Genomic DNA, 14,277 nt, shown 5'->3' with positions numbered 1-14,277 from the left:
AAAAAAAAAAACAAAAAAACTTATGCCTTCTTATCTCTTTCTACTGTACCCCTTGCTCCCTGTGCCTACTGTGCCCCCTATCCCAAAAGCCAATGTGACATGAGGTTTCCCCTGAGGCTCTTCCTTATCTGCAAATCCAATCCAGGCCCAACCAAACAACTAAGCAAAAACAGCCAGGGAGGAAGGCAGGAAAGGAGAAGAAATGGGGAACTACACTGTAAAAATTGAAAGAAAACTTCTGAGAGCTGTAATGCTTGGTGAATATAAAGAAAGGACACTTCATAAAATTTCGTCTTTTTGACTTGTTCCTGTTAACTCAGTATTTAAAGCCCAAACTTGTTGACAGTACAAGATACAAGTCTTATTTATTCTACGCATGTGGGGTACAGGCAGGCTATGAATGGGAATTCCTGTCATATTTCTTTAATTTTATAGCTATTATATTCAGCTACCCACAGATAAGTGACAGGAATCTTTAAAAATGCGGGGAGGGGTTGTTTCAATTAAGTTAAACAGGCACTTAAAAAATACACCTTCTCAATCTCCATTATAAGACTAACACTTAAATATTACATATCTCCACAGTCAAGTCTAGGATATCAAAGCAAAAGGTATATAATTAACACCCCAGAGACTGATTCTGTCACTAGCTGAATCCTGCTGTATCTTTCATGAATTTTCATTCAAATCTAATTAACAAATTACCTTCTAAAATTCTTTGTGTACCAAAAACATGTGTTAGAATCAAGGCCAGGTCTCTGAACAATAAAATTCAGAATACCATCTGTGAGCATAACACCAATTTTCACAGGAAATGGATTTTAAAAAGCTTCTTTGTATAATAATTTATTATTTTTCCTCAAATTGCACAGAAAAGAATTTCACATTTGAAGATTCAATAAGAATCCACTGGACCAATCCGTGGGCTTTTCTTCATGTTCCTGGAGATGGCATAGTTTCCACTATTGAATTTGTATTATTCTTTTGTTATTTTCTTTAGAAATATTTTCCTTTAGCAAACTCCTAATGTGTCATTAAAAATTCTCAAGGATGAAATAGTTTTCTTCTCCAATCTTAATAAAATAAAACTGAACAAATACCTAGTTACATGGAAAAGCCCAAGATTCTTTGAAAACAAACATATACGAATTTGTACATCTTAAGTAAAATACAATAGATTTTGACTTTTAAATTATCAATCCAGACATTGGCACTAGTAGCATTTTGGTGTTCACAAGTGCAATCAACCTTTCTGATTTTCTGTGTGCACTTACACTTACAAACAGGCATATATAGATTTTATATAGTTGTTATTACAACTTTATATATTAGTTTCTCAGTAACATTCTAATATGAACAATTTCATGCTCAAATTCTGCAAAAATAATTTTTAGTGACCCTTTAAAGCTTCTATTAATAAATGTCACAATTTTATTGATCTCTAGAAATAAAGGCTCAGTAAAAATGACCACACTTATAAAAGTGCTGCAAATCACCAACCTTACACACAGATCTTTGTCCATACTTAAAATAATTTTTCAGATGAATTTCTTAAAGATTTAAGGGGACTTCATTAATGTGTATGCACTTAATATATGCACATATATAACTCACATCAAATCTGTTTATATAACTGGCATTAGTGTTAACATATAAAATATGTCTACATATATGTATACACATGAAATTCATCAGCAATATTTAAGAACCTAATCCATGCCATAAACTCTTCTAGGTGCTAGAAATGAGATTGAACAAGACAAAGTCCCAGTGTAGCAGGACGAGCCACAGACAAAACCACTCAGACACTAAGTTGTAGAAGGAAGGGCTTTATTCAGCTGGAAGCATCGGCAAGCTACTGCCTTAAAATCCGAGCTCCCCGAGTGCACAATTTCTGTCCCTTTTAAGGGCTCACAACACTAAAGATTTCACATGAAAGGATCACGATTGATTTGAGCAAGCAGGGGGTACATGACAGGGGCTGCATGCACTGGTGGTCAGAGAGAGACAGAACAGGGCAGGGAGTTTCACAGTGTTCTCCTATACAATGTCTGGAATCTATGAATAACATCAGTTTCTAAGTTATGAGTTGATTTCTAATTACTGGGTTTAAGCCAGGCAGGCCCAGGCCTGGTTTTGGGCCTGGCGCCAGGCTGCCTGTCTTTGGTTTTACTTCCTTGTTGTTTTTTCTTAAAACAGATACTGAGTACAAAACAACATAAAATAATATGAGAGGGTCTTTCTCTTCCTTCACCTGCCCTCACAGAACTGAGGCTTTAGTAGGAAAGATACACACCAAAAAAAGATATATCAGGTAGTGATACCTAATAAGCAAAACTAAAGCAGAACAAAGTAAGTATGATCTTTTTTTTGCCCCCAAGATGGCAGATAGCAGGCAGTATTAGCATGACTAGCCCACTTGGAAGGACAGAATAGTGGGTAGAGATTCACAATGTGATTTTTTTTTCCCCAAGAACCACAACAGGAACTTAACAGGAAAAACCAGAAGAATCCACAGACCCTTTGAAAGAAGTGGCAGGTTACAGCCTACTCTGTGAAGACAGGTGAAAATCTCTAAATGTCCAGAATGTGAGAGGGGGAAAGCCTGCCTCCAATCACACATCCCCACTGGGGAATCTGAAAATCCAGACCACAGGAGAAGCCCTTAACCCTACCCAGAGCTGGACTGGATTTAGGGAGTGGAAAAATAAAAGTGGAAGCAACAGCAGGAAGTCCCTTGCAGGCATTCCCAGTCTCCAGCACTAGCCAAGGGAAGCCATTCCTGACTATATTTCAGAGAAGCCCTCAGGGAAGTTAGCCAATGAACTCAGGGAGGGGTTACAGGGTGAAAGAAGCTCCCAACTGAATTCTGTGGTATAATCTCAAGTGGGGATAAACTCCCTTGAACAGAACCCAAGGGTAAGTTGGAAGTGTGCCACAGATAGGAGTACAGGATCTGGGTGCCCAGCCTTGTGGGCAGATGGGGAGGGACATGGCCTTAAAGCCATGGTTGCTATTTCTGCAGGGAATCTAATGGCCTGGGGCATGTTTGAGTTCTGTGCACAGGTTGCCCAGATCTAAACATGGTGCTGTTAGCAGGAAACTATGAGAGCAACACTGGCCTCACCAATTACGTGGGAGCTGGGTGAGGCTTACTGCTGCCTGCTACTTCCTACTCCCTTTGTGAACTCTTCTGCACAGCAGAGGCAGTTATACTCCTCCCTGAAACATTACCACAGTGGCTGGAGAACCACCTGTTCCCTACAGTGGCCATGGCAGCCTCCACCCAAGGAGAGTCTGAGCTCAGACCCACCTAACCCTGCCCCTACCTGGTGGTATTTCTCCACCCACCTTGGTAGCTTAACATAAAAGACAAACTTTTGGGAACTTTACGGCCCCACTCATCTCCTAAGAAGCCAGAATACTTCCTCCCCAGGGCAACTTAGGGCAAGCTCAAATCCTACTGCTAATACCACAGCTGCTGCTCTCTTGCAAGCACCACCTCCTAGCTGGAAGCCAAACAACACAGGCCATTACAGCACCTCAGCAGAATAACATCGCACCCAGGTAGGGGAAAACAGCTGCACGATCTCAGCTATCACCCCTGTATGCAACACCCTGGCCAACCAGAGGTCCTGAGTCTGTCCATGTGACAAGTTCACTACTAGTAGAGCCAGCAATCAAGAAAGTCAGCACACTAAGCCAATCTACAACCAAGGAATCTCAGAGTCTGTGTCAGTCCCCTGCCACCTCCATCAGAGCTGAATCTACTGCTGGGAGACCTGAAGACATCATTGGATCCCTTGCAGACATTCCCCAGCACCAGTCCAGAGTCTGGTAGCCCCACTGGGTGGCTAGACCCAGAAGAGCAATATCACTGCAGTCTAGCACTCAGGAAGTCCCATTCCTAGGGAAAGGGAGAGAGCACTACATCAAGGAAACACCCTGTGGGACAAAAGAATCTAAACGACAGGCCTCCAGTCCCAGGTCTTTCCGCTGGTGGGAAGTTTCTTACAGCAGAGACATAATTGCAGTGCTGTGCAGTAGGGAAAGTCTGCACCTCTACACCAACAGGCAGGCAGCCTCTGTAATCATGAAGGGTTTTGGAGAAGGGGTCCTTGTCTTCTGCCCTCCCCCACCTCCCACCCCCATACACCACACTGCAGACACAGCTGAGGCTTCTCCCACAGGAATGCAGTGTGGATGCACCTATCAACAGCCTTCCTGGAACAATTCAGGGTGACTGCACTCCCATAGAAGGGGCACTCCTGGATTCAGGCTTGCATGAGAGGCAGAGTCACAATTCCTCCCTACTTGGAATATCAACATTCCTACAGATGAAAAGAGCTGCCTGTTCGATCTGAATAGCCAGAACACTGGAACAGGAGTGAGGCTATGAGGTAGATTGCTTTCCTGCTGGCCTGGCAGGCGAGCTGAGGTAGCTCCCACCCTTCATCTAATAAATCTTCAGCATGTCTAATTGAGAGCTCCCCCAGCCACCTTTATCAAGGCTAGGACCTCTGCCCACCATTGAGTATTACATCTACTCACTTGCCTTAGCTACAACTGGTACCTACCAAAGGATACCTCCCTATTGACCTGAAGCCTGAATCAACTCAGTAAATAAAATACTACAGAAAAATTAAAGTGTATACCACAACAAAATGAGATAAGCATCAAGAGATTCCTGCCATTCCAACCCCACAGGAGACATTCAACCTGCCCACACACCAAGTACACAACTACTACAATCAGCATCCGGGAAAGCCAGTGCACAAAGATCCTCTATAACTCAGGAACTCATGCAGCATCTTCTCCCCTAAAAGCACCAAAAATCAAATTAGGCTATAATAAACATTAAAGTCAGATCCTTGAAAGGGGAAAAAAATAAATTAAAAAAAACCCCACAGTCCAATAAAAAAATAAATTCAAGAACAATTTGAAGAAATAGTCTACCCAAGTAAGAAAGAATCAGAAAAGTAATTCTGGCAGTATGACAAAACAGGGTTCTATAACAACCTATAAAAGATCACACTAGATCCCAGGCAATGGATACAAACCAAGACAAAACCTCTGAAATGCCAGATAAAGAATTCAGAAGATTGATTATTAAGCTATTCAAGGAGATACCAGAGAAAGGTGAAAAACAAAGACTTTTTTTAAATCTATGATATAAATGAAAAAATTTCCAGAGAAACAGATATCATAATGAAAAAAAATCAGAACTTCTGAAAATGAAAGACACACCTAGGGAAATACAAAATGCAGTGGAAAGTTTCAACAATAGACTAGAACAAGTAGAAGAAAGAATTTCAGAGCTTGAAGACAAAGCTTTTTAATTAACCCAATCAGACGCAGTAAAAAAAATTTTTAAAAAAGAACAAAGTCTCCCAGAAATATAGGATTAACAACCTAAGAATAATTGGTGTGCCTGAGGGAGAAGTGAAGTCTAAAAGTTTGGAAAACTTATTTGAGGAAATAATTGAGGAAAACTTCCTGACCTTGCTAGAGATCTAGACATGCAAATACAAGCAGCTCAAAAAACTCCTGGGAAATTCATTGTAAAAAGACCATCACCAAGGCATATAGTCATCAGGCTATCTAAGGTCAAGATAAACGAAAGAAATGTTAAGAGCTATGAGAGAAAAGCATCAGGTAACCTACAAAGGAAAACCTATTAGACTAACAGCAGATTTCTCAGCAGAAACCTTACATGCCAGAGGGATTCGGGTCCTATCTTTAGCCTCCTGAAACAAATAATTGTCAGCCAAGAATTTTCTGTTCAGCCAAACTAAGCTTCATAAATGAAGGAGAGATAAAATCTTTTTCAGACAAACAAATGCTGAGAAAATTTGCCACTACCAAACTAGCACTACAAGAAATGCTAAAATGAGTTCTAAATCTTGAAACAAAAGCTTGATATATCACAATGGAACCTCCTCCACATAAACCTCACAGGGTCTATAAAACAATAACACAATGAAAAAAAAGTACCTAGGTAAGAGCTAACATGATGAATAGAACAGTACCTCACATCTCAGTAGTAACATTGAACGTAAATGGCCTATATGCTCCATTAAAAGATACAGAATGGCAGAATGGATAAAACCAACCAAGTATCTGCTGTCTTCAGGAGACTTACTAACACATAAGGACTCTCACATAAACTTAAGGTAAAGAGGTGGAAAAATATATTGCAAGCAAACCAAATGGAAACCAAAAGTGGGCAGGAGTAGTGAACCTTATACCAGAAAAAGGGATACATGATAGATGCTGCTACTTTAAGATTATAAGATTATCAGGTAAGACTTCTTTGAGGAGGTGATATTTGCTACAGACCTCAATAAAGAGTGGAAATAGGCCTAGTGTGGTGGCTCATGCCTATAATCCCAACAGTTTGGGAGGCCAAGGCAGGTGGATCACCTGAGGTCAGAAGTTTGAGACCAGCCTGGCCAACATGGTGAAACCCTATCTCTACTAAAAATACAAAAAATTAGCCAGGCATTGGGGTGGGCACCTGTAATCCCAGCTATTTGGGAGGCTGAGGCAGGAGAATCGCTTGAACCTGGGAGGCAGAGGTTGCAGTGAGCCAAGACTGTGCCATTGCAGCCTAGCCTGGGCAACAAGAGCGAAACTCCATCTCAAAAAAAAAAAAAAAAAAAAAAAAGTAGAAATAAGCAGTTTAAAATCTGGAAAGAGTGGCCTAGGCAGAGGAAGAGCAAGTATGTGGACCATTTTTAATATATTTATATGCATAGCCTTTTATGATCATTTGTTTGAACAAATATATTCTTAGTGTTAGTAATATCAGATTGCTAAGAACAAGACAGATACCATCCCTGCCTTCACAGGGCTCACAGCCTAGAGGAGGAGTTTGACATTTCACAAACGACTTCAAGTAATCATTCAATTATAAGTCTGATGCTGGGGAGAGAAGAAAAACAGGCACTAAAAGAACACAGAATGGGTCAGCCTAACCTGGTGTGGCCAAACAGAAAGAATTCCTTGAATAAATGATAATTACAGGATAACTAAATAGTAAGTAGCAAGGTAGAAAGCAAAGTTCCAGATAGTGGGAATCTTGTATTTGAAGAACTAAAGTAAGCATGGCTAGAGCATACATAAGGGGGCAAATGAGATAAGCCAGAAGAAACAGGGAGAAGAAGCAATCCAGCCAGTCAGCATACAGAATGGCAATTAGACATCTGTGAACTTCCAGCACCATTTGAAGACGAAGAGTTATCTATAACCTAAAACTGCCCACCTTTTATATTGCCACATTCTACAGTGACCACGGATCAGCTTGCAATGGGTTTCTTCTGACTAACTTCATATGACACCTTGGTTGCAATTGCCAGATATCTGCTTGTGATGGTTAATATTAGGTATTAACTTGATTAGATTAAAGGATGATGCCTAAATAGCCGTTATTGTCTCTGGATGTGTCTGTGAGGGTGTTGCCAGAGGGGAGTGACATTTGAGTCAGCGGACTGGGAGAGGAAAACCCACCCTCAACGTGGGTGGGGCAATTCAATTGGTTGCCAGCACAGCTAGAAGCAGGCAGAAGAAGGTGGGATAAGCTGGCCTGCTGAGTCTTCTGGCTATCATCTTTCTCCTGTGCTGGATGCTTACTCCTGTTTCTTCTGCCCTTGGACATCAGACAACAGGCTTTTCAGCCTTTGAAGGCTGCACTCTCAACTTTACTTTTGAGGCTTTTGGACTTGAATTGAACCACTACCAGCTTCTTTCTTCCCCAGCTTGCAGACGGCCTATCGTGGGACTTCACCTTATAACTGTGTGAGCCAATTCTCCCTAATAAATCTTCTTTCATATATACATATATCCTATTAGTTCTGTTCCTCTGGAGAACCCTAATGCACTGCTCAGCTCCCAAATGGTCAACACTATTACGTATTTTCCGTGTGCATTCCTCAAAAGGGACAAATTCCAAGTTCTCTCATCACATCTACCAGTCTATCTGCATCTTTCTTCACCTACTCTTTCCTCCTGTCCCTATGGATGAACTATCCATATTCCCAGCCAAGGTCAACTTCAATACCACTAATGCAGTAGGTCCCATCCACTCTCACTTTACCACTGTCGTCTCACTGTGGAATTACCCCCATCAGCATAATAATGTGCTGTTTTATCATCCATCATCCAATCTTAATCTGTAACTATTCACCTACCTCCTCCCATTTCTCTACTCAATATGTATAAAAGTTCCTGAAAAATCAGCCCTTCTATTCTTAGATCAATTCCAACAAGATTTTCATATCCACCACTCCCATCAAACTCTGGTAATCTCACATTGCAAATGTTTATGTACAGTTCTCAGTCCTCACTTTTTAGAAATCCTAGGCAACATTTAACAGAATGGCAGTTAGACATCTGTGACCTTCCAGTACCATTTGAAGAGGAAGAGTTACCTATAACCTAAAACTGCACACCTCCTCTCATTTTGCCACATTCTACAATGACCATGGATCAGCTTGCATCTGATTCAGCTCAATCAGAAAGTACTTTCTACACTAAGTTTCTGGGATACTACCCTCTAATCCTTACGGCCATTCTTCTATCCCCTTACCTAATTCTTCCTCACCTCCTATAGCAAGTTGACTAAAGCACTAAATTAGTTGCTCAAACTTATCATCATTGGGAAGTTTCTGACAAGCTCAATATCTGATATTCAATAACTATTTACTCAATGTGCAAACAAATGACAGCAAAATTATGTAAGTACAGCAGTATTTCCAAAACATGAAAACCAGAAGCAATCCAGTAATATTAAGGAAATTACTTGATTTTTAAGTTACTTACTTTTAACTAAAATTTTGATTAACAAAATGTCTAAAGAGCTGTACAGATAACTTTCCATAGTACATCTGAGACTGCTGTTCTTAAAAAGACTGGCTTATAAAACAGGCCCTCAGCCAGCATCTGAGAATTAACTGACAAGGGCAAGTCACTGTGCCTGCCTAGACTGTTGGTATCAACAATATGATTTATGCTGGACCCCAACTTTCCTTCTGGAAATCTGGAATTTCTGTATGTGCCAAGCAGAGGATATCCAGATGACCAATCCAACACCCTGGGCATTGTATCTCTAACAGGCCTCCCTGGGCATAAATGTCACACACAATTTGCTGAATTTTCATTGCTGGAAAGAAGGTGTGCTTTGCATGATCCTTCAGGAGAGGGAGGGAAGAGAGCATCTAGAAGCCTGCAAATGGATTCCTCAAGATTCTGCCTGCATCTCTCTCTGCTGATGCAGCTATATAACCTTAATACTTCATTGTAATAAGTCTTAGCCTTGAGTATAACTATACGCTCAGTCCCATGAGTTCTGGAAATTCTCCAAATGTGGAGGTTGTTTGGGGAACCCGACATAACAGCAGCTTATTCAAAAAGCCCGAATTCTTACCTGCTGATATGCTTCATAAATCACATCAAATAGAAAAGCTTGGGGCATTTCACTTGCTCTGTGTCTGGCACGTTCTAGCGAGTAGTCTAAGCAACCATCGGCAGATGGACTGATGACAGTAGATACAAGAGGTCGAATGGCTCCTGCTGCCTAAAGAACAAAGAGGCAAAGAATATATTTCACCACAAGCCATTTTAAAGTGAAATTCTGAATTCAATATCTCACTTTTGATAGATCTTATTCATACCTTCAACAAGCTACCTTAAGAGAACATCTGAATAAGTGTGATTGGTTCAAAAATGGTTATTTCAGGTAAAAAAATCAATTTTGTAGTATTACAGTTTCATACATTAAGGTGAAATTTTCCTTCATTATAAGTTCAAAATCCTTCTGATCACAGGCCATTGAGGTCAACACTAAAAAAAAGATGCTAAGATCCAATTGGGTATTCCCTGAAGATGAAGGAGGCAGAGAAAGACTATCATGAAATAATTGATATGGATTGCAAATTAATATTTATTAGCATACCCTCAAGAGAGTTACATATTAGATACTTAAGGAAATAAACAAGTTCTCCAAGATCCCCTAGATAAGACTCAACAACCCAAACAATGTGGGTTGCTGTAATTTGTGTCTTGCTCTAATTCACAAGGAAAAGCAGTTCCTTTCAAACAGAGTCTCCATGCAATGCCTCCTCAGGCAATACCCATTGACTTCAATTGCTATGATGAAAGTTCTCTCAATAATAGTTGCATCTGAACTTGAGAAGAGACATTTCATGTCTGACAATTTTTCCCTTTATCTTTCATGGAGTCCCATTGTAAGACAGTTTTGAAGGTCATTACCAGAACAACTCCCTTAGTGAAACTGCTTTAAAATAAAGTTCAATGGTGGGCAGTTAACCAAACCTTATATTTACTCAAAAACATCCTTTCTTCCACACAATTGCTACATGGGGATGATTGCAGCATATGAAATTAGTGCACAAATAAAACAAATGTCTTCTTGATGAGACCGACATCTGAACAAGATAGATAGTCCACACATTGTTTTGCAAAAACCAAGGGATTGGCTGAAAATCAAAGCAAATGTATGAGCCAAATAGACAGTTTATAAATTGTGTCACCCCTTCCAGTGCCTCAAGTAGAAATTTGGATCCTAAGCATAAAAGCAAAAATGAGGACACGGAGTGACAAAAAGGAAGTAGTATCCAAGTAGGTGAAGGGTAGGTCAACTGGTCAAGCCCAATTCCTATCAGTAGGGCTAGAAGATAAGACAAGAAGGAAATGCATGTACACACAAACATGTATGCTGCTTTAAGAAAAAAGATTCCACTGAAACTACGTATATTTTTGGAATTCTATACCAGGGCATGAAGTTAAAAAATACTTAAGAGAACATGAGACATCCAAAATGCCAATGCAAGGGGCTCTGCAGACTCTCTCCTCATTGAAACTAGTGAAAAGTATTTTAAGAACCATTAAAAGCCTCTGAAAATTGTCCTAAGGACATTCAGCAAATGAAGAAACATTTATTCGAGAAAATCTACTAAATTTTAGTAAGAACAGACTCTAGTACTCAAGCCATGACCCGTTTCTTCTTCTATCCTCCAGCCAGCTCAATGTAATGGACCCTCTACTCAGAGTAGGTATGGCTAAAAAGATAGGGCCTCCTCATCCCAGGTTCCCAGTATGAAGGGTAGACTGCCAGCATTTCCTATGCCCCTCAGCACTATGGCAGAGAGGCTAAAATCTATGCAAGGGTAGACACGAGGTTGAGATTCACCTCTTTCACATAGTTCCCACCCATGCCCCAGAATACTGGGGCCCAATCACTCTTCTTCCAGCTCACACATATGGCAGTTTTCATACCAGGGGAAATAAAAGACCAGAGTCTTCTACTGCCCTCATGTAGATCACAGAGTAGGGATTTTACTCCAAAAAAAAAAAAAAAATCGTGCACTGTGCCCACCCACAGTTTCAAAGCAGTGATGTGGTGATTTTTCACAAGTAGAAGACAAAGGATATGAGAGTAGAGCGCTACGAAGCTCTCCCAAAGGGAACTCACTTTATTTGGAAATTCAAACCTAAGTGTACTCTCAAAAGAGATCATCATGGTAAGCAATTAAAAGAATGTTGGAGATACATGAGATACATCTTAGAAAAAAAACTGTTGGACAGTCAGTTTACCAGTGAAAGCCAGGGGAAAACACAGCTAACAAAAGCTCTCCTGGGATTAGGAACAAACCTCAAATACTGGCCTCAAAAACTACCCCTGCAAAGGGGCTAGAATTTAACTGAGACTACAAGGAATATACACCCAAGGCATTATCAAAAATAAAGGTGAGCAATTAGCACACAATGAGTGGAGCTTAACAGCTAGGTGAGATATCAAAGGCAGACAATATAATAGAGGTCAAGCAAGGAGACAGTCAAAAGAGAGCCCCGCTGAAACCACCATCATTCTAGGATGACTACATAATACTCAAGGTCCACCCTCTGAAAAAGCAACATCAGAAGCTTTTCCCTGTGAAAGTAAAAGACATCACTAAAGCAGGCCAGCAAAGTGATAAACAAATAAGCAAACAACTCATGCATCCAAATAGGAAAGTGATATCCTCCAGGGATGGGCTGGGAGGGGAAGGGCAGGCAAGAGGAACTGCCTATGAGAAGGCCCCGCCCATATATCAAACTTAGCAGATAAAGACCTCAAATCAGAATCAGCTATTATAAATACATTCAAAGAACTAGAAGAAATTACACTTAAATTAGTAAGGCAAGGTATGACAATATCACTAACGTTAACCAGTTTAAAAATATAGAAATTCTAGAATTGAAAAGTATAACTATAATGAACATTTATAAAGGAGCTCAGTGACAGGCTTGAACTGGAGAGGAATCAGTGAACTTACACTTAGATAAATACAGGTAATACAATCCAAACAACAGAGAAAAAAGGATGAAGATAAATGAACAGAGCCTCAGAATAAAGGACACCATTAAATACACAATTTTGTATTGGGAGTACCAAAAGGAAAGACGAGAAAGAAGCAGAAAAAAAAATTCAAGGAAATGACTGGTAACTTCCCAAAATAAAGGAAAAATTAGTCTTCAAGAAGCTCAATGAACTCCAAGTAGAAAAATCAGAAAAAAAAATCCACATCTAGACACATCATAGTAAAAGTGCTGAAAGCCAAAGTCAAGGAAAAAAATCTTGAAAGCAGCTCGAGAAAAATGATTAGCAAGAGAACATCAATATTAACAAGTGACTTATCAGAAACAATAAAAGTTAGACGGCAGTGGAGTAATAGTCACTAAAAGGAAAAATACCTCATATCCAGCAAAACCAGTATTTCACACATGAAAGCAAAATGAAAACACTTCCACAGAAACAGAATTCTTTGCTAACAGATTCATCTTAGAAAAAAATAGCAACAAATGTTCAGCCTGAAGGATATTTGAAGACAGCAATTCTAATTCACATTAAAAAACAAAGTGTACCAGTAAAGATAATGTAATTATAAAAGACAATATAAATGTATGTTTCTCTTTATATACTGTTTTTAAAATCAATTATGGAAGGTGAGAGTTCCCCGACCCCCCTCACAGGACCTGCAACAGGGGTGCGGCTCATCTGTTTGGCTGCCATACTCTCAGACTCCTTATGGGGTGGGGAGCACCCAGATGGACAGGTGCAGTAGCCAGAGAGAGCGCTTTTGGGCTCCAGCCCCACAGTAGCGTCTAGGGGTGGGTACCTGTGACTCCTAAAGCCCCAGCAGGCATGCATGTTACAGTGCTCCTTTAGCTCTGCCGTCCACAGACAGATGAAGTGTTAACCAGCTCAGTGCCCTCTTGGTATCCAGGTCCCTGTCCAGCGTCCAGGAAGAGTCATATCATAAATGAACTTGAAGGATGGTGAATGTAGGGGTTTTACTGAGTGGCAGAGGTGGCTCTCAGTAGGATGGATGGGGAGCTAAAAGGGGGATGGGGTGGGAAGATGATCTTCTCCTAGAGTTTGGCTGTCCAGCGGTCAATCTTCTCTCCGACCATCCCCAGCTGAACTCCTCTCAACGTTCAGATGCTCTTCCTCTTCTCCTTCTCTGCCACACTGTTCTGCCATTCTGCTGCTCTTTTGTCTGTCTGCTCTCCTGCTCATGGAGCCTGGGGTTTGGGGTTTATGTAGGTACAGGATAGGGAGGGTGTGGCAGGCCAAAAGGCAACATTTGGGTGTGAAAACAGGAAAGTCTGTTCCCATTTAGGACTATGAGTTTCCAGGCTTGGGGATGGGGCCTTTGCCAGTGAACTGCCTTCTTCTACCCAGTATTTCCCTGCCTCCTATCTGTATAAATTATATTGAACAATAGACACATAGTTAACTGATTAGTCTATAACATATTGAACTGTGTATATTTGATGAAAATAGCAAAAAGGAGGTGGATAGGGATAAAGGTGTACTGGATTAAGGAAATGACACCAGATGGCAACTTGCACCCACAGTAACCAATTAATTAAAAATGACAGGCAAGGAAGTTAATACAACAAACTCTATAAATACATACTTGCAACTGGGTACAGTGGCTCACACCTGTAATCCCAGCACTCTGGGAGGGAGAGGCGGGCAAATCACTTGAGGTAAGGAGTTTGAGACCAGCCTAGCCAACATGGGGAAACCCTGACTCTACTAAAAATACAAAAATTAGCAGGGGGTGGTAGTGAATGCCTGTAGTCCCAGCTACTTGGAAGGGTGAGGCAGGAGAATCACTTGAACCCAGGAAGCAGAGGTTACAGTGAGCTGAGATTGTGCCACTACACTCCAGCCTGGGCGATAGAGACTGTCTCAAAAAAATTTTTTTA

The 14,277-nt window shown here is 40.6% G+C and overlaps 1 protein-coding gene across 1 annotated transcript in view; it reads right to left on the bottom strand.

Annotated features, from left to right (window-relative positions):
* Nucleotides 1-14,277, bottom strand: part of CRPPA (CDP-L-ribitol pyrophosphorylase A) — a 340,764-nt gene that overhangs the window by 292,740 nt on the left and 33,747 nt on the right. Inside the window, exon 3 of the mRNA XM_058446710.1 lies at nt 9,425-9,574. Coding sequence (XP_058302693.1) covers nt 9,425-9,574 — 150 coding nt within the window. The remainder of the gene's footprint in view (nt 1-9,424; nt 9,575-14,277) is intronic.

Source organism: Hylobates moloch, unplaced genomic scaffold (assembly GCF_009828535.3).
Source record: "Hylobates moloch isolate HMO894 unplaced genomic scaffold, HMol_V3 SCAFFOLD_1, whole genome shotgun sequence".
In the NCBI taxonomy this organism is placed as follows: Eukaryota; Metazoa; Chordata; class Mammalia; order Primates; family Hylobatidae; genus Hylobates; species Hylobates moloch.
Note: the sequence above shows the minus strand (reverse complement) of the source record. Positions and strands in the feature narration are given on the sequence as shown.